Genomic DNA, 20,895 nt, shown 5'->3' on the forward strand with positions numbered 1-20,895 from the left:
TATAAGGACCTAGTTAGGCCACCCTTGAACCATTGTTCTTTTTATATACATTACAACCCCAGGTTCGCTTAACGGGGTACCCTTGTTTTCCCTAACCAGGGCACCCATGCGGCACATGGAATGGGACCCCAGCACCAGGGAAGGGGGGGTGGCAAGATGTGGGGCTTTGCTCCTTTTTGGTATTACAAAATGGACAGTCTACTCTGAGCCTCAGGCCTAAGAGTAATCGCTCTGTGTAGTGAGCAGCGAACAAAGCCTGTTTCTTCGGGCTATAGGTATCATTGGTGCTGCAGCTGCAGTGGTACTGAGACCCAGTGGTGTGAGGGGCCAACTAAATACCAATTATGGCTGCTTTACTATCCTTCCTTCATTGCTCCTTGCTTGCATTAGACCCTATGCACCTTGATGTGCCAGTGTTTTAGCCCTTATACCAATTGCCCAAGGGAGGTAAATATATTGATGCAGAAGAGACAGCTTAGCTTGGGGCTCAGAGTGACAACAGAATGGGTATGATGAAAGATCTGAGGAGCTGAGGAGACTGCCTGCAGCAGGTAAAGTGGCTCTGGATCCCAAGGGATTGAGGTGCCCAGTACATCGGATCATGACTGTCTTACAATCCAAAAGAGGCCAAGGGCCTGGCTAGCATTAGAGCTGAGGAAAACATTATGCAGAGTGGGGCAACTGAAAGGGACAGAGAGTCTGTTTCAGGATTGGAGTGATGGCCAGGCATGGAGAGGAAGGCAAAGAGAAGCCTACTACTCAGGGATGCAGATATCATTAGCGCACAAGAAGGGCACTATTAGGTTGCTCCACTGTGCCACTTCTGGGATGGGATAGGATGGAGCCAACGAAGAAGCACAAAATGCCACCAAGTGTTGTAGGGAGCACTGCTATCAATAATCTCTAGAGCCAGTCTGCCGCCTGAAGATATTCTAAGGTGAGCAATCAATCTCTCTGCAGTTGGAATTATTAATCAGAAAAAAAAGTTACTTACCTTTGATAGTAATCGTTGTATACGCTACAGAGGAAGCAAAGAGATCAAGTGGATGATGATCGAAAAAGGGATATTTTCTAACTTACAGAAGAAGGCCATCTTATTCTCCTCTAGGATAGAACAGTAAAGTAATTTCACATATTCACATCAAACAAGTACTGGCGGAGACTAGGATGGCTGTGTATTTACCTAAAAAAAATAGGGCCAATACAGTGGCCATTCGTACACTGCCATCGGCCCTTCACCGAGGGCACAAAGACAGAACACATTATATTTGCAGTACTGTACTGGTGTATAAGCATCAGTTATAAAGAAGAAGGAGATCTGCTATAGGCTCTCTCCTCCCACCATGCTCGTGAACTGCTTCTGTGGCAACTACTTTTCCTTTTTGCAGCTGGCTAATCAACGAGATTATGAAAACAGCATGCACCACTGTCAAAACATTCAAACCTAATTTACGATGATTGAAGAGAAGCGGAAGCATTTCAAACGTCGAAGTAACATGGGAAGCAATAAACAGTTCCACTTTTAAATAATACGTTAACTCTGCGCTGAAACTGCATCATTCACTCTCCTCCGTGTACACCAAGTGACACTTGGGAGTAAACGCAGGCACGTGAAGTGACTACCTCGTCCATCTCGGTGCTCTTCCGCTTCCTTAGGGGCCGGTTGATCTTCACAGTCACGGGCGAGGCGCTGCCCTGGTGCTTGACCTCCATTTTGTTTGGCGTCAGGGGTGTGAACTGAATCTCCAGCTGCGGTTTGGGAAACCTGCTTGTTTTCCCGTTTTCTGTAGAGAGCGCAGACGAGTCCAAAACAACGTCCGAATGGTCCTGAAAGTAAAAGACGGACTGTGTGAGAAACACTTACTGTCAAAGAAGAAAACGTGCTTTCTGGTTGGGGGCAGTTTAACCCCTTCGCTGCGGCGGCTATTCCGCCGCAGCGCTAAAGGGGCGGGGCGGCCGCGCGGCCGCCGCATGCTGGTGACAGAACCGCTCCGTCACCAGCTACAGTTGAGCTGTGCTGGTGACGGAGCGGTTCCGTCATGACCCGCCCCGCTCTTTAGAACGCCCGCGCAGGCGCGAAATCAGCGCCGCGCAGGCGCGGCGGCCGGGCCATGACGGAACCGCTCCGTCATCAGCACAGCTCAACTGTAGCTGATGACGGAGCGATTCCGTCATCAGCATGGAAGGGGTTAAACAGATAAAGACAGGTAAAGCCAACAAATAAAAAACATAGCCAGAAACTGGGCAGAAATCTTTATGAAGCACTTGCAAAGCCAATAGACCTGGTGTTGACTGTAAGACGTGGCCAATGTTTTTGATGCGTTTAAAACTTTCACATTTAAAAAAATGAAATATATATATATATATATATGTAACAAAAAACTGCATTTCCTACATCCAAAGGCACGGACACAAACTATATATATATATCCATATACACTAGCAGCCCGTCCCGACGTTGTCCGGGTATGAATTGCTGCCGGTCAGTTGTATATTGTTTTGTAGGATTTCGTTTTGATAGCATTTCTTATCTGTGACAGGCCTGTGAAACGCTCCGATTCACAGTGCACTGCTGGTGCACTTAAGAGTGCGCGTTCAGTAGTGTGTGAACTAGAGTTTCCCTACTTTATTTTTCCTTGCAATATTATATAGCGCGAACTAGACATGTCATGAACACAATTTACATTACAGAAGAACACTCATTTGTGGTAGGCACGGGGAGACAAAGCGATTTGCCTGAAATCACAGGATGTTGAGCTGATGCCGAGATTCGAACGTAGCTCATCAGCTCTAAAGTTCGCAATTCTAGAACTTGTGGCTGGAGGTGTGTCTAAAAGTGTATGTCGGTGCTGGCCATCAATGAGAGAGGCTTGTGCATTTTTCAAATGGGTGGTGAAAAAATATGAGTATGTTGCTGGAGATATGGGCCGCCGTGCCACCAATGTACTTACTGGGGGAGGGTAAACACCCATTATTCCGCAACTTTCTTTCAGCATACCATCACTCCGCAATGCCACTATAATTCATGACATTACATTTTATATGCTTTTACCACGCATACATTTACAACTAAATTCGCTGTAAATGCATGAATGGTAAAAGCATGTTTTTTTAAAATGTTTGGATAAGGTAAGTATGGGTATATGTTTTGGGGGTACTGAGGTATATGTTTTGGGGTGTTTGGCTATTTGAAGGGTTCAGATATAGTTTTGGATTATCGGGTACAGGGGTAGTTTTAGGGTTTAGGGATAGGTATGGATTTTGGGGTACAGGGCTATTTTTAGGGTTCAGGGCTAGGTTTGGGTTTTGGGGTACAGGGTTATTTTAAGGGTTCAGGGTTAGGTTTGGGTTTTGGGGTACAGGGGTATTTTTAGGGTTCAGGGCTAGGTTTGGGTTTTGAGGTACAGGGGTATTTTTAGGGTTCAGGGCTAGGTTTGGGGGTACAGGGGCATTTTAGTGTCAGGGGTAGGTTTGGGTTTTGGGGTACAGGGTTATATTTAGGGTTCAGGGCTAGGTTTGGGTTTTGGGGTACAGGGATATTTTAAGTGTTCAGGGCTAGGTTTGGGTTTTGGGGTACAGGGGTATTTTAGTGTTCAGGGGTAGGTTTGGGTTTTGGGGTACAGGGGTATTTTTAGGGTTCAGGGCGTAGGTTTGGGTTTTGGGGTACAGGGGTATTTTTAGGGTTCAGGGCGTAGGTTTGCGTTTTGGGGTACAGGGGTATTTTAGGGTTCAGGGGTAGGTTTGGGTTTTGAGGTACAAGGGTATTTATATGGTTCAAGCCTAGGTTTGGGTTTTGGGATACAGGGGTATTTTTAGTGTTTAGGGATAGGGTTGGGGGTACAGGGTATATTTATAGGGTTAAGATGGGTTAGTGTTTAAGGGTGTTGGGGTATTTTAAGGAGTATGGGTGGGTTAGGATTATGGGGTGCAGGGGTATTTAAAGGAAGCAGGGTGGGATTCGTTTTTAGGGTGTAAAGGGTAATAAAAAATAATAAATAAAAATAGTATAAAAAATGCAATTTAAAAGAATAAATGTTTTAATTAAATAAAAAATATATATATCTATATAATATTACCAGCAGGAGGCAATGAGGCAGATGTCTGACCCCAAGTACTATTCTTTAACTACTAACAAGGCTTATGAGGAGAGCATCAACGGATACGACGAGTTGATTCGGAAATGGTATAATCTGCATATGTTGGGGAAGGGTGAACACCTCTTTCTTCAGAGCAATAACCCCATGACTCTGACGTTCTACCACCTTCCTAAGCTCCACAAGAACTCTATATCACCTCCAGGACGCCACATCGTTGCCTCTATCTATGGACTTACTGAAAATATGTCTAAGTTCGTGGACTCTGTTCTTTTTCCCCTTGTTACCAGCCTGGATTCATACATCCAGGATACAAAAGATTTCCTGAACATAATTGCAGATATGAGCTGGGAGTCTGATTATCTACTGATGGTGATGGATATTGTAGGAGAGTAGGGTCTGAAATCCTATGATCACCCAGACTTTTTGCTTTTGTCTCACTGGTTTACGACTTTCCCGGGCTGTGGGCCTGCTAATCAGACCCACAGCCTAGCTGTTCTCTCACTAAATTGATGTGTGTACCTTAGGTGCATTACCCAATTGGAACTGGGCCACCCTGTCAGACCCTGTAACTCAGGGCATCGGTGTACCCAGGGCCTACCAGGGGCTGAAGCATGTATTATGCCACCCCTGGATGGCCATCTAAATCTGACACAACTGGCTGCACGACAGCTGGGGCAACGTGGCGTACTCGCCCGTTGCTGTAGGTATAGTATCCCTATATCTAACCCTAAAATGGACACCCGAGTTCCTATCAGCCACTCCTATGGCAGGCCTTAACAATCCTGAAGGCAGAGTGCGTGGAACCGTGTGAATTGGGCTCTGGCACGAGCCGAGCCCGGTTGCAGCTTGCGGAACCAAGACCCAATGGCTGTTCCATGATAACGCGTACCATATCGGTAATTTTGGGATCGCGTTATCAAGACATGTCGAGTAAGGTGTCATACGAATCGGGATGCTGCCCCCTCACCAATGCTGGCGACGAGGTTAGCATTCCACCCTTCTAGAGGGACACGACATGTACGTAACCGTGAACCCCGGTTAAAGTTAACTGAAGCCTCAGCTCCACAAAATGGATGCTGCCACCACAGACACGAGTCTGACCTCCTGCTGCTGGGAGTCCTTCCAGCGAGGAGAGCTTGGACAAAGGGTTTCCTGTCCGGGGCGGTGTTCGCACCATCCCAGGCAGGGTTTTGTGTATCCTGGGTAGGCAGGGCTTTACAAGAAGGTGACTGCGGAGTGGCACCCCGGTGCTCACTACGCATCTGCCGGCTAGAACCAGTTCCAGGGGCGCCAGCCCCTGACCTGGGGAAAGTCCGGCAGGGGAGAGGGGTGTAACTACCCCCCTTCCTGGTCCCACCCCTAGGGCAGGACCTAGTCATGTACCCACCCCTTTCTTTAGGATAAAGGCCGGAGCGGGGACCCTTCCAAATTAGATCATCTTTGAATCAAGAACTACTTTCTACGAAAGGACATTCGAGACTCTTCTCAAGATTTCTCCCTTGTGGCTAAGGAGTAGTCACCCTGCATCCGCGGGCACCATCTAAGAACTCTGCGGTTTGCTGCAAGTCCTTCCTCAGGAATGCGACGACCCAGCTCGAGGAGAACCGGCTTCCCTGGCACCTCTGACCTCTACCCACATCGTCAGCTCAGCTGAGATCTGTGGGTGCGACGAGACCTCGAGGGACCGGCCATCATCAGAACCTGCACGCTTTCTTAATCAGCACGACCACCGAAGGTATCCTCTGGTGAGTGCTCTGGGGTCCGAGAAACCCCGACCCTGAGCAGCTCCAGCCCTGAAGTGCAGCCTCCCAGTATCTCCACGATCTGCGTGGGGCCCTTCTGCTTCGCTGTTCAGCCCGTTGTCCGATCACTAGCCGCTGGCTTGTGACCCTTTGACGACGAACGACAACCAACGTTGCTGGTCTGGTTGCTCCAGACTAGCCTTTTGCTCCTTTTTACGAGAGGACCACCCCGGACCCTCCTGGTCCACTCAAGACGCCATTTTAGGCCCACCACGTGGCCCTGAAATCTGCCAAGGCTTGTTGCCCCAATCCTGGGCCCAGCGACGCCGACAGCATCAACCTTCGTGGGACAGCTCGCACCTCCATCCTGGTCGCCGACAACGCCTCCTGGTCCGTGAGACTGCAGAGCCTAGCGTCGCCCACTCACCTAGTCGAGGTGACGGCCACCCGGTGCCCTCCTGGTACCCTCTGACTACTGGCTAGTAGTACGAACTTGGTCCCCTCTGCTTTCAGGTATCATCGACCTCTGATCCAGGCTTGGATCTCTACGAACTATTCTTCACTGGTCGCCATCCAGCAACTCCTTCCTTCCGGCTCCTGGCTCGTCAGCGAAGACCCCCGACGCCTGTAAGACTTGTGCAGCCGCAGTCCTTGTGGCTAGGTAACTCCGGCATTTCGGTGCCCGCATAGCCTCCTTACTTAAGGGTCCCGAGTCCCTCGCTTCCGACTTGCCTTATCGGGTCCGCCCGAGACCACTAGAACTTTCCGTGCCCTCGGGCACTTGTATTGATTGTGCACTTGAAGTATTTTCCTAAGAGTTTTGTTCTGTGCTTAGTACCCTGTCCTCATAAAGAGTCCAGGGCTGTTGTGATTCTAATAAATACACTGTTTATTTTCATAACACTTGTGTGGTGTCCTTTCACTTGGTGTTCAAGGGGTATGTGATGGTATAACAGATAGCTTAACACGCCCTCTAGAGTTTAGCCCGAAGACTGCTCGTATCCAGGCTACTAGGATAGCTGGTCTAAGGTTGACTTACAACCAATCACCATAAGGGTCGTTTGGACCGATGCATAGTGGTCACTAGAATAGTGAACACTGCATATCGGGCCAACTTCTCACAGATATCACCAGTCTTTATACAAACATTGACCATCAACATGGCTTGAATGCGGTCAGGCATTATCTAGATAAACGTCAACTACGCTTTGTACAGCATAACACCATGATTTTCAATTTTGTGCATTTCTGCTTAAATAACAATATATTTTTGTTTGGAGAACAGCTTTACAGGCAAACCTCTGGTAAGGCGATGGGCACCTGCTTCGCTCCCAGCTATGCGAACCTGTTCGTTGGCTGGTGAGAGGAGCAGGTGCCCAGGAGCTGGAAAATGGGTCAGGAGCATGGCAGGGTGGTACATTGGTACCGCTACATAGATGATCTTTTCATCGTGTGGCAGGGTACGACTGTTAGCGCAGAAAAGTATATCGAGGGTTTGAATAACAACTGCTACAATCTGCATCTTTCAGGAACAATTAGCCGAGTGGCAGTCGACTACTTGGACCTGAGGGTGTAAACTGATGGGGGTCGGGTACATACCTCATTATATAGAAAAGAAACAGCAGGGAACTCAATTCTATTTGCAAAGAGCAGTCACCCACCCAAACTTATCAGAAGCATCCCATATGGGGAACTCCTCAGACTCCGTAGAAACAGCACACAAGATCAGGAGTTTGAGAGGGCAGCCCTTGAGTGGCTGGCATGTTTCCGACTCAGAGGATACGATGATTCCCTATTGCAGAACACACTTAGGAGAGTCAAGAAAATTCCTAGGGCTGAATTGCTCAAAAAGAAAGAGAAGGAACAGCCAACTATGAATACTACTACAGAAAAGAGTAAATTCAGGATGATCACACCCTATTCCTCTGGAGCCAATCACCTCAAGGCCATGGTGCGTAGGAACTGGCACATCCTGCACACAGACAGTATGTTGAAAGAGGATTTGCCCCCACACCCTCTGGTGACCTTCAGTAAAAGTAGATCGCTAGGGGATATGTTGGTACGTAGCCATTTCAATAAACCTACTGTCAGGCCCAATACACTTAAGGACATGAGTGGGTTTTACCCATGTGGCCGCTGCAAAGCTTGCGCAGCCAGTAAGAGAGTCCTCCGGTATGAAAATCATGTGACGGGTAGATCCATGGTAATCCAGAAATTTTTGACTTGCAGTACTGTTTACGCAGTGTATTGTTTGGTGTGCCCGTGTGGCCTCCGCTACATCGGGAGCACAATCAATCAACTAAAATTGATGGTGTTAGAACATCTTAGGGCCATTGATAAGGTTGATCCTTCCTACCCAGTAGCCCGCCATTTTTCTGAGTAGCACAACAAAGATCACAGCAAACTACAATACTTTGGGCTGGACTGTATACCTAGTAACATCAGGGGCGGAGATAAGTTGAGACGACTCAGACTACTAGAATCGAGGTACATCATCGATTTAGCTACTAAACATCCAGGAGGTCTCAACAGTGGGGAGGAGATGGCCGTCCACTTAGGGAAATAATTTACTCAGGGGAAATAGTAGTATGCATGCTGATGCTCATGTTTAGTATTTAGGACAAATCTGTAAGACGACCTTGGTATATGAATTAGAATGTTTCATGAAGATTAATTTTTGTTATGACCTCACACAGTTTATTCACCTTTTTAATAATTGTGTATATATATATATATATATATATATATATATATATATATATATATAAAATTATTTCCACCTCTTCCATAGTTTTTCTATTTCCCCCCTCCACCCCCCCCCCCCTTTCACCTCTTCTTCTTTTTCTCCTTTTCTTCCTCTTTTTTCTTTCACTCCACCGCATTTCTCTTATATGGAAGAGATGGTTGTAGGGGTATATCGATTAACCCCGGCATGGCTATGATGTGGTATGTTATGGCCATCTTTTTTTTGGCTCCTGGGAGCACAGGATGTAGAAATATCCGAGTTAGGATGGCCATTTAGCATATCTCTTTATGTATTTATTTATATATATATATATATATATATATATATATATGTATATATATATATATATATATATATATATATATATATATATTTGAGTATTGTCCCTAAATGATTGTCTCGCGGATCCATGCTTTACTCCTACAGGGACAGACTGATTGTCAAAGGACTTATGCCGATCGACGGCTAGATGTTGTTACTACATATATTTTGTATAATTATCATTTTATGCCCATACCTCTTGTTTTGTCAACCGATGTGGGGTATTAGTTTCTTGCATGGGGATAGATGCATATGTTATCCATCACATTCTATCCGTTACAAGATGGCGTCTGTATTTGACTTTGGGCTAGTCCTTTGCTTATGTCTGTAACCATGAAGGAGCTTTAAAATTGAGTCATGTGCTTAGTGTCATTGACACTGACGAAGCCTTACGCCGAAACGAGTTTGTTGATCTTTCATTAAAAGACCGCTGTGATTTTCACCACCCCCGGAGTGCTGTTCCTTTCGAGGGAAGGGAAGGGACTTTGAGCGTCATATATATATTCACTGAAAAAACCATAGGTTTCACACCAGTTATAGTTAGAAATTAGCATTTAAAAAACCTATTAAATTCACTGAAAAAAACATAGGTTTCACACCAGTTATAGTTAGCTGGAAATTTTACTGACATAAAACCATTGAAATTCCCACGTTATAGTTAGTTGGACTCACTATAACTTGCGTGCCTGCAATGCACTGATGATGACGTCACATATTACATCACTCATGATATGGTCAGTGACATCACCCATGATATCACTGATGACACCATCCTTGTGACAGAGTGACAGACCTCCTTTCAGTGTAATGTAACCCTTGAAACACATATTCAAAAATAGAAATTAACATTTTCAAAAAAATGGAGATACCCATACCAGTTACAACAACCAACTCAGTAATTCCACCATCTATATACAAATCCACTCATTCACCAACAGTTCTATATAGTCACTCATACATATACTCACTCATCATATGTAGTGATACACCTATACATCCTGTTACACACCGACAGTCATCCAAAAGTTACTCACACACATACTCACACATGCAAATAAACTATTGAACATCCATTTATTTGCATATACAACTATAAATACCCTACCACCTTACTTCTAAGGAAACTTACACATACTTACTCTCTTAAACAGTCACTTATAGCAACACATACTTATTTAAACAGGAACTCTTACAATCTCACTTTCACATATACTCACTTATATACATCAATACTCACATATACTAGATTAAAACATATGTCGCCACTGATAAAGACACTAGTGAGACAGTCATTCACTCACTAACACACACATATACATACTCATCCACCCATACAATCCTGCACACATGCTGTCTTCAAAACACATACAAACACTGAGTCAGCCATTGATGCATCTATGTGCTAAGTAATACCCCCCACCAAACCATACAGACACTTATACTGATACTAAAAAAAACATCTAATAACCCATATACACACACATGTAGCTACTCACCAACCCATGCAGCCACTTATACACAAAGTGAAACACTGATACATATATTTAAATATTTAAAAATTACTCACTAATATATGTATTCACTAAGATACACTTAATAAGGCAGTTAACCAATCAATTAAAAAAAAAAACATCATTTACACACTTATTTAAACATTTATTCTTCCATCGACCTTTACATATACATATATAAAACATTTATTTTTCAGAAAGACACACATTCACTGGATGGTGTTATCAGTGATGTCATGAGTGATGTCACGGACAATGTCATGAGTGATGTAATATGTGACGTCATCAGCAGTGCATTGCAGGCGCGCAAGTTATAGTGAGCCCAACTAACTAGAACGTGGGAATTTCAATGGTTTTATGTCAGTAAAATTTCCAGCTAACTAGAACTGGTGTGAAACCTATGGTTTTTTCAGTGATTTTAATAGGTTTTTAAATGCTAATTCCTAACTATAACTGGAGTGAAACCTATGGTTTTTTCAGTGAATTTCATAGGTTTTTTTAAATGCTAATTCCTAACTATATATAGGGCCTCAAACCTATGTTTTTTTCAGTGAATTTCAAAGGTTTTTTAATAGCAAATTTCTAAAGCTATAAAATATAATATTTTTCATAATTAATTCTATATTGTATATTTATGTAATACTATTTTTTTTATGTATATTGTTCATGTTTTTTTGTTGTTGTTTTTTTTGCCCTGCAGCGCTCCCGGTGCGCGTACCAGTGAGCGCACCGGTAAGCGCAGTCTTCCGGCGCGCCCCGGTGCGCGTACCAGTGAGCGTCCCGTTTGCGCTATTTCCGCGAACGAAAACATCATTGTGACGTATTGCGTAGCCTCGTCCGCGTGATACGCACGCCGTAAGCGCACCCGGAAGCACTCTAGCGCATACGATCGCGCTACGTAAGCGGCCCGGGGCGCACCCCGGGGCACGTAGCGTAAGCGCGTCGGGTCATGTGACCTGAAAATAACACTTTTCATTGGTTCAGGACAGTTTTGTTTTCCAAATGATGAAAGCCCCCACCTTTTTTCCTCATTCTGACTTTGTACTTTGAGTGAGGAAGACCTGTTTGCAGACCTATTTGTACTGAGAAATGGCTACAGTAGCAGCAGCAGCAGGAGCATCTCAACCACCACCACCACCACAAGGACCACCACAACACCACAGTGGTGGAGAAGATGAAGAGTAGGAGGAGGAGGAGGAGGAGGAGAGGCGGTACCTGCCTGAAGATACTACAACCTATAAGCCAAAGGAGCACATTGTCTGGGAGTTTTTAAAATCCCAAGGGGCCTCAAAAAAGTTAATGCGCCAAAGGTTACTTGTATGATCTGTGGCACTGTACTTTCCAGGGGGAACCCTGCCAAAAAGTATTCTTTTGGCAACAACACCATGATTCGCCACATGCAACGCCGGCATCCAAACAACTATGCTGCGGCAGAGGTCAGAGAACTGACCAGAAACCCTCCCCAATCTTCTCCCAGCACCTCCCAAAGTAAGCAACCCACTCCATTGGGTCCAGAGACAAGGAAGATGGTCCCAAACATCCAAACCCAGTTTGGAGATTTCAAAATAGTTTGCAAATTTTGTGGAAGGACAATTTGCTATGGTGAGCAAAGCATTAAACTCATGTGCTGGTGACAACCACAAGTGCCAAAAAAACCCTTAATTTTTTCCTGATTTTTTTTGCTCCAGTTGAGCAGTTTACAATTCCCTGTTTTTTGTTTGTCCCCATAAAAATTACAAAAAAAATATAAAATTGTTCATAAAAGCCACAAAAAGTAAAAAATGTTCCAAAAAACAATAAAAAAAATATAAAACAACAAAAAGAATAAAAAAAACAGTTCTTTTTAGAACTATCTCCAATTTATAAAAAAGCTACATTTTTAAAAAACTATCATTCTTTTTTCCCCATGGTACGCTCCCCGGTACGCTCCCTGGTGCGCGTACCGGGCGCTCCCCCCGCGCAAATCGAAGAAAAAAAAAATGTTTGACCCGCGGGGCTCTTTTATGGCCCCCACATCAAACCTAGGGGGTCGGGGGTCTACCCTGCCCCCTTTTGGTCATTTTCCCCTTTGTTTTTGCAACCTCTTGTGTCTTGATCCTACCGAGACACAAGATGGCGGCTGCTCCTGACTGTTTGGAATGTTGACAGACACCCAAGAGCCAATCAGCTTTCCGCTCGCGAACTGGCGTAGCGCGCTGGTACGCGCACCGGGGCGCGCTTATAGATATATATATTTTTTTGAACCTAAATTACTCAAAATCCACTGGAGCACATATCTTGAGACATAGCAAAGGTACATCGGGCTACCAAGTCCCTACAATTTTGCCAAGTTTGGTGGAAATCCATTCAGCCGTTCGGGCTAAAAGTGAGTCCAACCGCCCTATGGAAATTAACATGGGGAAAACACGTTTTGGGACCCCCCTTTTATCTCGGCCCCCGCTTGACGAATCCCCCCCAAACTTTCAGGGAAGGAGCAGAGCGCAGCGAGGCAAATTTCAGGAGATTTTCAGGCAGATCCCTCAATCGACACCAAAGTTATTCCCAATAGAATGTTGCGGATTCCCTATAGAAAATAATCCTAACTATAACCACCTACTGGCGACCGCCAGTAAGTTATATATATATCTATATATATATCTATATCTATATCTATATATATATATATATATATATATATACACAAACATATTTAATGTTTTAATAATGTACTTTTACAATGTATATGACTTTACCACACATGCATTTGCGTTATAATGGCATGCGTGATAAAGTCATATGCGTTGTAAAAGTTTTAGAAATGATGTCTTTGCGGAGTAATAGTCGTGCGTTATAAAAATTGCGGAGTGATGGTATGCGGGATGTTGGTTTGCGGAATATCATCACATATTCCCGGGGGAGGGATAGTCCCTTTCTTGCTATTTCCGTGGAGGCGGGCCTTGTGTCCGGATGTGCGTTGCGTGAGGCCTGTGCGCAACAGAAGTGGAAAATCTCCAGTGTGCGCTTCAGGCGTCACCGGAAGTTAAGGCGAGATTACATTTCCTGCACAATGGCCCCTGTTTGCGCTCCTTCCGGCCCTTGGGAATAGCGCCATGCTTGATCTCCATACAGTAAAGCAGGTGCACGTCACTGGGAGCGCGGGGCAAGCACACCCGCAGCTGGAATGTACAGAACCTGGGAAGAAAAAACAATGAAATATTGGGCACAACGCTCGCTTTTTTCCCCATAATCCAGGGCCCCGCACACGCCACCACCCCCAGCATACGCCCACAGCACACGATATGAGACATGGCATGAAGGGCGTAACGTACCACACGGCCCCAGCATTTGTCATGCCCTCAGCATACGCCCACAGAACAACGCAGACACGCCCACAATGGACTACTTTGCTGGCACGGCTCTTTTACCTTTTAAATGTATATGGTGGGCGTCTGCATAGCCTATGTCCTTCTGCTGCAACTGCCCTTTCCAAAATTGTATTGGGTGTTGTGATTGGTGCTGTGGTTCCTGAGATTACCCGCCTCAAAGGTTTGGGCTCTCTCTTTATTATGTTAGTATATATATATATATATATATATATATATATATATATATATATATATATATATATATATATATATTTGCATAGTTGCTCCTGTTGCACCATTCAAAACTGATCACTTCAAAGGCGGGTGCCGCTAAACACGGTAGTGCCCTGTGTAAATATCACGCTCCTAAGTTCCTATCTCCCAGCCTGGAAGAATAAGGTAGCAGCACTTGCGGGAGTCGGATATTTCAGCTCAATTTATTAGTGCTTCACAGCCGCGTTTCGGGGTTTTCTCTTCTTCAGTGTATTTACAAAACGTAAACTGATGCGCCATTTTAAGCATCATTCTTAGGCAGTATCGAACAAAGTAGGACTAGCGCACTGACCAAATGTAGCGTAAGCCATTTTGTTATGTGCAAAATTCGCTGGGTATAGTACATTATTTACAAATACCATGTCAATATACAACTCAATAGTGAAAATATTTACAAAATCTATAAATATTTACATCATTTACATCCTTAAAATGTCAAATACATTTAAGACTGCACATTACATTTGTCAAATATCGCAGTGGATCGGCAAGTGGCGATTCCTGTATAGGGAACCGCCGTGTCCTGCTCTAGGTGATTAAGCCGTATATCGGCTAGTTCAAAACTGTCTATAAAAGGTCTCTACGGTGCAGCAAAAAAACCCTCATTTAATACCTAGATCCCTAGGTGTACTGTCAATTCCTTACTGCTGTTCAGGCCCATGGGACTTTTAGTTTGTAAGTCAATTATAAATCTGGATTCCAGTCTTCTTAATTTGAGCACGCTGTCATCTCCTTTCACGTGTAGTGGACTATGGTCCAGTCCAAAGTAATGGAGTAGATCTCTATTGCTGTCATGATTGACAGCAAAGCGCCTCACTACTGGATAAGTCATCTTTATTGGTAATGGAACGCAATTGTTCCAGAATTCTCACTTTGAAACTGTGTATAGTACTGCCTATATATTTAAGTTTACAAGGACAGACTAGACAATATACTACATGTGTTTTTTGACATGTGATGAATGTATTAATTGTTCTGCTGTCTTTAAGTCCTGGAATGTTGTAGGTCAATACTCTTACTAAATGCACAAGCTTTGCATCTACCACAAGGGTAGACGCCTCTCGTCTCGGTTAATGTATTCGGTTTAGTTGGTAGGCAATCTAAATGACTATGTAGCAATTTGTACTGATGGAATGTCCATTCCAATAATTGCATCTGTTTTTAAAACATGCCAGTTCCTTTGTAGAATATTCTTTATACTGTTCATGTCTCTAGAATACGTGGTAATTAGGCGGAATTTCCCCTCTTTAGATTTGTCTCTTTTGTTGTTCCCTAACGGGCTATTCCTTGGTATATTCTTGACCTTTCTCAGGGTATTTTCAAGTAATTCAGGACTGTAGCCTCTGGCCATGAATCTCGCCAGACTTTCTCTGGCCGTTCTGATGAAATCACATTCTCTGGAGCAGTTTCTTTTGAGGCGTAACAGTTCTCCATATGGTATACTCTCTTTAAGTTTATTTGGATGACTACTAGTAGCGTGCAACTGCTGTTGCCAGCAGTGGTTTTTCGATACAGGGCTGTAGATATTTTGCTATCCCTGATCTCAATTCTCAGGTCGAGATAGCTCACTGCCACTGAGCTAATCTCGCCGGAGAACTTTAGATTTACGTCATTTTTACTGAGATGTTCGATGTAAACTCTAGCACTCTCTTCCGACCCCCTCCACACCAGGAAGAGATCGTCAATATACCTATGCCAGATAACTATATTTTCTGTCCATTCTGAGTTCTCGGGCGACCAGGCCACCTGCTCCTGCTGAAAAAAGATGGTTCTGGAGAGGATTCAGAAGGTACTCTGGGGCCTCGAAGTGGAACGCCTGAAACCACATCTCAGGCCTGAACCCACTGAGATACCTTAGGACTCAAGGGACTCGTGAAAACCGAGCTATTCACACTAGCTTTTGCATGATCAAGCCTCACATTAAGAGCATGACTAATACACGACGGCCACAAAGGTCAGTCCTCACATCCAATAAGATTTCTCAGCATGTACTCTGGTGAGAAGAGCACCTTGAAACTGCAGTGCTCTGCGCTGTACAAAAAAGTGTAAAAATAAAGCACCAAACTACTGGCAGTTACAATTATCTGTCACCGTAGCTGGATGCCCTGGTCCAATCAGAACAATAGCTTCTCAATACCACCAAAAGCGCTTAGAGAAGAGTCTAGTATGCAGTGCTAGACAAAAAACATGAAAAATGTTAATGTATTAAAGTCTGCTGAACGAAACACATAATTTGTGGCTTTAATAAACTATGTTAATTGCTCCAAAACGCGGTCATGTATGGTACACAGAACTGGTTCGGGTGCGTTTTATTTTTTAAGTGCCTCTCTAGACTTTTCTGCAGACAACCTTTGTGCTTAATGATGCAACTCACAGCAGGTTATTCTTCAGCCTGGAGCACCCACAACAAAGGTACAAAGAGGTGCGAACTTCCTGCTTTTGGCTATGGACCCGCCCCCCTACATAATTTCACCCATCCAAAAACTGGCACTGATACAGGAAGATTCAGGAACTCATCTCTACAAGCATTAGTAAACACATTGGGTTTCTCATAGGAGATTAATAATAAGCTTTTTTTGTTTTAAGTTGTAGCTTGCTGAGTAGCTGTGCAATATAAGTTACAGAAAGTCTGTTAAAGTGTTATGACTTGTTTATGTACAAAAATGCAATATATTGTGCTGTTACTAGTGATATAAAGTGGGGAGATTTGGTAAACAGTGGTGGACAAAGAAAAAAACATGTACCTGATAAGTAGGCTTGAAAGTGGTGCAGCTTTGAGGAGAATAAAGGGTAGATGAAAAACCATACAAGTACAGCGCAAGTGCTGTTTTTGCAAATCCACAAAAATAAGATTATGATAAGTAGATGAAAAGGAGTTGTTTGATTGTCCATTGTTAAAAACAAAAACTATGAAACAATAAGCATATGGTAAATATTTGCACTTGCATTGTCATTCACATTGTGTTACATATGGTTTACAATTTGTTTTCATTTAAACAGTACATTGACATTTTCAATTAATGTGTTGCATAATTTGAAGTTGTGTAGGTTGTACTAAATACTATATTTTTTTCAAGGCCCTTTTTATAAGTCCCAGTGCAACTGCACTTGTTGCACCATTGAAATCATGACCCTAGTGCCTGCGAGATAACTGCACTTTGCCTGTTTTAAGAATGTGCAGGTAGTTTCTTTATATTATGTAACAATGAAAATGCAGGAGGCTGTTTAAAAACACTTTGGACAACCCAAACCCCCTTTAGCAATTATTAACCTACAATGCCAGGCATAAAGCGAGGTAAATCTACAATGCCAGGCATAAAGCAAGGTAAATTAGGCAGTGCGTTTGCCTGGTTTAAGAATGCGCAGTTGATGTTCTTTAGATTATATACCAATTAAAATATAGGAGGCTATTTAAATTACTTTGGAGAGAACTCAAACCCTTTTCAGCAATTATTAAACTAAAATACCATGGGTTAAAAATATGCAAATATGGATGCAATTTACATACACGGAAAGATAAACGGCAAAACTCTCACTATTAGGAAATAACTCCTGCTTCAGTATTGTTCAATTACCACCTTGCTTAGTCATATGGCCAAAGGAAAAGACAGCAAACGATATAACATTTTTTGTGCTATAACAAACAAATCTGTATAGTAAAGGCCAGTCCAAAAAAAGCCAGTCTTACAACCTACCTGCTTACTAAGCTAAACGCTCAGTGTTAAAAAAGTGGAAAACTCGCACAAAAGAAGAAAAAAAAATATTTTGAATTTAGAAGTATTCCAAAATATTAGATACATTCAGAAAAAAAGAACAGCATAACAAATCCTACACAGTCATCAAACATGCTTGATCACGAAGACAAGCTTTGGCACAATGCAACAATGCCCAGCTGCTGGAATTTTTGAATTCACTGCTCTTGGAACTATACAGCCTGCCTACCTGGTCAGTAGAAGGAGCACGCCACAATCGCAAAACTTGAGGAATACTTTTAGATCAAGCACATGACCCGGTGTACAATCCAAGACTCTGCTGCAATTGTCTGCCACTGTAATGTTATAGAGAAAGTATCCCAATGGATAAAGGAGGTTTGAACATCCCTGAAGAGTGTTCTCATGTAAAGCACTGCACTCACGTAATTTGGGTTTATGCTACATAATGAGCCAACAACAAACACATGGCAGAAAAAAAAGCGACAAACATGATACAGAATTTTTTTTCTATCTTATTAGTGGAACAATATCATGAATGAGAAAAATTGTTAAAAGTTCCATCCACTAAAGCAGAGTCAAACAAGCACATCTTAAATGCTTGCAGCCAGGGGAAGATAACTGACTGTAAAATTGGGCAGCCTTAACATAAGAAAAAAGTTTAGCAACTTTGGACCTGGTGGCACTACTTCTGCTGCACCATTCAAATCATAACTGCACTTGCGACTGCTTTATTAGTTGTAAAATATAGTAATAATCAGTGTTTATCGGGTTGCCTAGTTCCTTTGGTCCCAGTGTCACTGTACCATTGTAATCATGACACTTAATGCCTGCTAGATAACTGCACTTGTGACTGTTTAGTAGTCGAATTTTGCATTAATCTGTGTTCTGTGTGGTCCCTAGAGATTTTAGCCCGGTGACGCTGCACCTGCTGTACCATTTAATTCAAGCCCCTTTAAACTACAAAGTAACTGCAATTGTAAAATATAGCAATATTAGGCGTTTAGAGGGAAAGATAACAAAATGTAAACAGTAACAGGTAGGCAGTTTTAACCAAAAGAAAAAAAAGTTTGAACCACCAACATGGATGGGAATGAGTAGGTAGGCCAAGGGAAACTGAGGAGAGAGACATAGAAGGGAGAACAGGCTACAGTGAACCCGATGATAAGGCATGCCACTATTAGAGTGTGTGAGGGTTACATATATATAAAATTGTTTTTTTTTAGGTTTTGAGTGTATATTAGCCCTTTCTCTTATGTCCCCAGTTCAGTGACTAGGTTTCCTCTCTTCTGCTTCAGGATTGTCAGGAATATACTTCCACTATCTGGGAAAACAAGATCATCTCCATCAAGTGCAGAGCAACAGGCAGGGGCTTTCAAAACACAACCCACAGGACTCCATTGCTCAGCTTACCTTATTCATACAATGAATATACTACACTGGCCATTTTCACAACATACACTTGGGATGTTAGCTTAACCCCTTAAGTGCTGCCTCGGTGCATTGGCCGACGGCAGCACTACCTCCCCAGTGCTGCGCACAACCATTGAACGTCCATTCAGCACTAGTTCTAATGGACAGCGCAGCACTGGGGAGGAATGTGTAATAGCAGCTATGAGGTTAAGTACATTTCATATCAGTGGTTAATCTGCTGTGCCATAAAAACAACCTAGAATGGGAGTAAGTAACAAAACGTACGTACGAGTTACTTACCTTCGGTAACGATGTATCTGGTAGATAAGTTGTCTAGCCGCTGATTCCTTAACTTAGAATATCCCCAGGCGTGAGACTGGAGCCGAAACTTTTTTGCAGCAGCACCTCTGCGCACCGGGGGACAGCGCCACACGACCCCGCCCGACGTCGTTCACGTACGTGACGTCAGCGAGGTCATATAAGTCCCTCCCGGTGCATTCGTTTTCTTCGAAGAAAATTGTCCACTGCACAACATGGAGCCACCAATAAAAAAAACGGTTAAAGTATGGGAACAGTGTGCAAGGGATGAAAATCCGTGAATAAAGAAAGAGGATGGTGGAAGACACCATTGTAAAAGACAGAGCTAGACACTGCCTACATACAAGTGGAAGCAGTGAGAAAGAGCCCCGCAAGCTAAGCAAAGACCCTTCTCCGAGTGCAACAGGGAAGAACATCTCAACAGACAGAATAGACTGATAGAGCCATGTAGAACTGTGCCGTCTAGTAAGAATGGAACACAGAAAGAATATCAGTCCACTGTAGAAAGGTTGGTAAAGACTGGCCTTTTCCCTCCAAAAAACGGAGGTTGGAAACAGAGCACAACCGACCCTCAAAGAGGATGACCACGAGGAGACCAGGACCCCAAATTAGTAGAGAAGACGGAAGGAAGGTAACTGGAGATGAAAACGAATCTCCTCGAGAATCAAATCACAAGAAAGAAGCCCCTCAGCAGAAGTTAACTGTATATGGAAACACACAGGGGGTGCAACAATCTGAACCCCCTGAGAGATAATCCAATGGCAACTGAAGAGGCCAGTGGAGAACACCACTAGACGAGGTCCTCGCAGAACAGTGAGGCTGGGTGGACGTTAATGAATCTGTGGGTAGACAAGATCTCTACCAGATACATCGTAACCGAAGGTAAGTAACTCGTACATCTGATAGAGACATCTAGCCGCAGATTCCTTAACTTGCAATAGATACCAAAGCCATACCCCAAAAAGGAGGTGGGTCTGTGACAGAACAACAGAAAGCGGCAAGCATCCAGTCCGGCAACAGAGTGAGGGATAAAGGGGGGAAGCTGTGGCGGAACAGCCAGACAGCAACCCAAGCAGTTTGAAAGAGTAGAAATAACAGGATAGAAGATATCCTAAAAACCCAAGAATAGTGCTACACCATACCCATAAAAAAAATGGCAGGTAGAACGACATGATCCATATACCAGAGTACATCCAAAAAACAAGGTGAACGATTCAACCAGAATTACTAACCAACTGGCTGAGTATGCCATCCAAATGGAAAACTCACTCTTCCTTTTGACCGGGGATCTAAATTAAGACCTAATTGGCTCGGCAGAAGGGGAGGAGATCCTGGCTTTAAATAGAACTCACAATATTCCACTGCAAAGTATCATCGTCGATAGGAAAAAACATCACAACAGTCGCTTACTTAACGAATT

At 43.6% G+C, this 20,895-nt stretch overlaps 1 protein-coding gene across 1 annotated transcript in view; it reads right to left on the reverse strand.

Annotated features, from left to right (window-relative positions):
- Positions 1-20,895, reverse strand: part of KIF20B (kinesin family member 20B) — an 870,233-nt gene that overhangs the window by 99,745 nt on the left and 749,593 nt on the right. Inside the window, exon 30 of the mRNA XM_086921981.1 lies at positions 1,624-1,827. Within this exon, the coding sequence (XP_086778107.1) occupies positions 1,624-1,827 (204 nt within the window). The remainder of the gene's footprint in view (positions 1-1,623; positions 1,828-20,895) is intronic.

Source organism: Lissotriton vulgaris, chromosome 5 (assembly GCF_964263255.1).
Source record: "Lissotriton vulgaris chromosome 5, aLisVul1.2, whole genome shotgun sequence".
Classification (NCBI taxonomy): Eukaryota; Metazoa; Chordata; class Amphibia; order Caudata; family Salamandridae; genus Lissotriton; species Lissotriton vulgaris.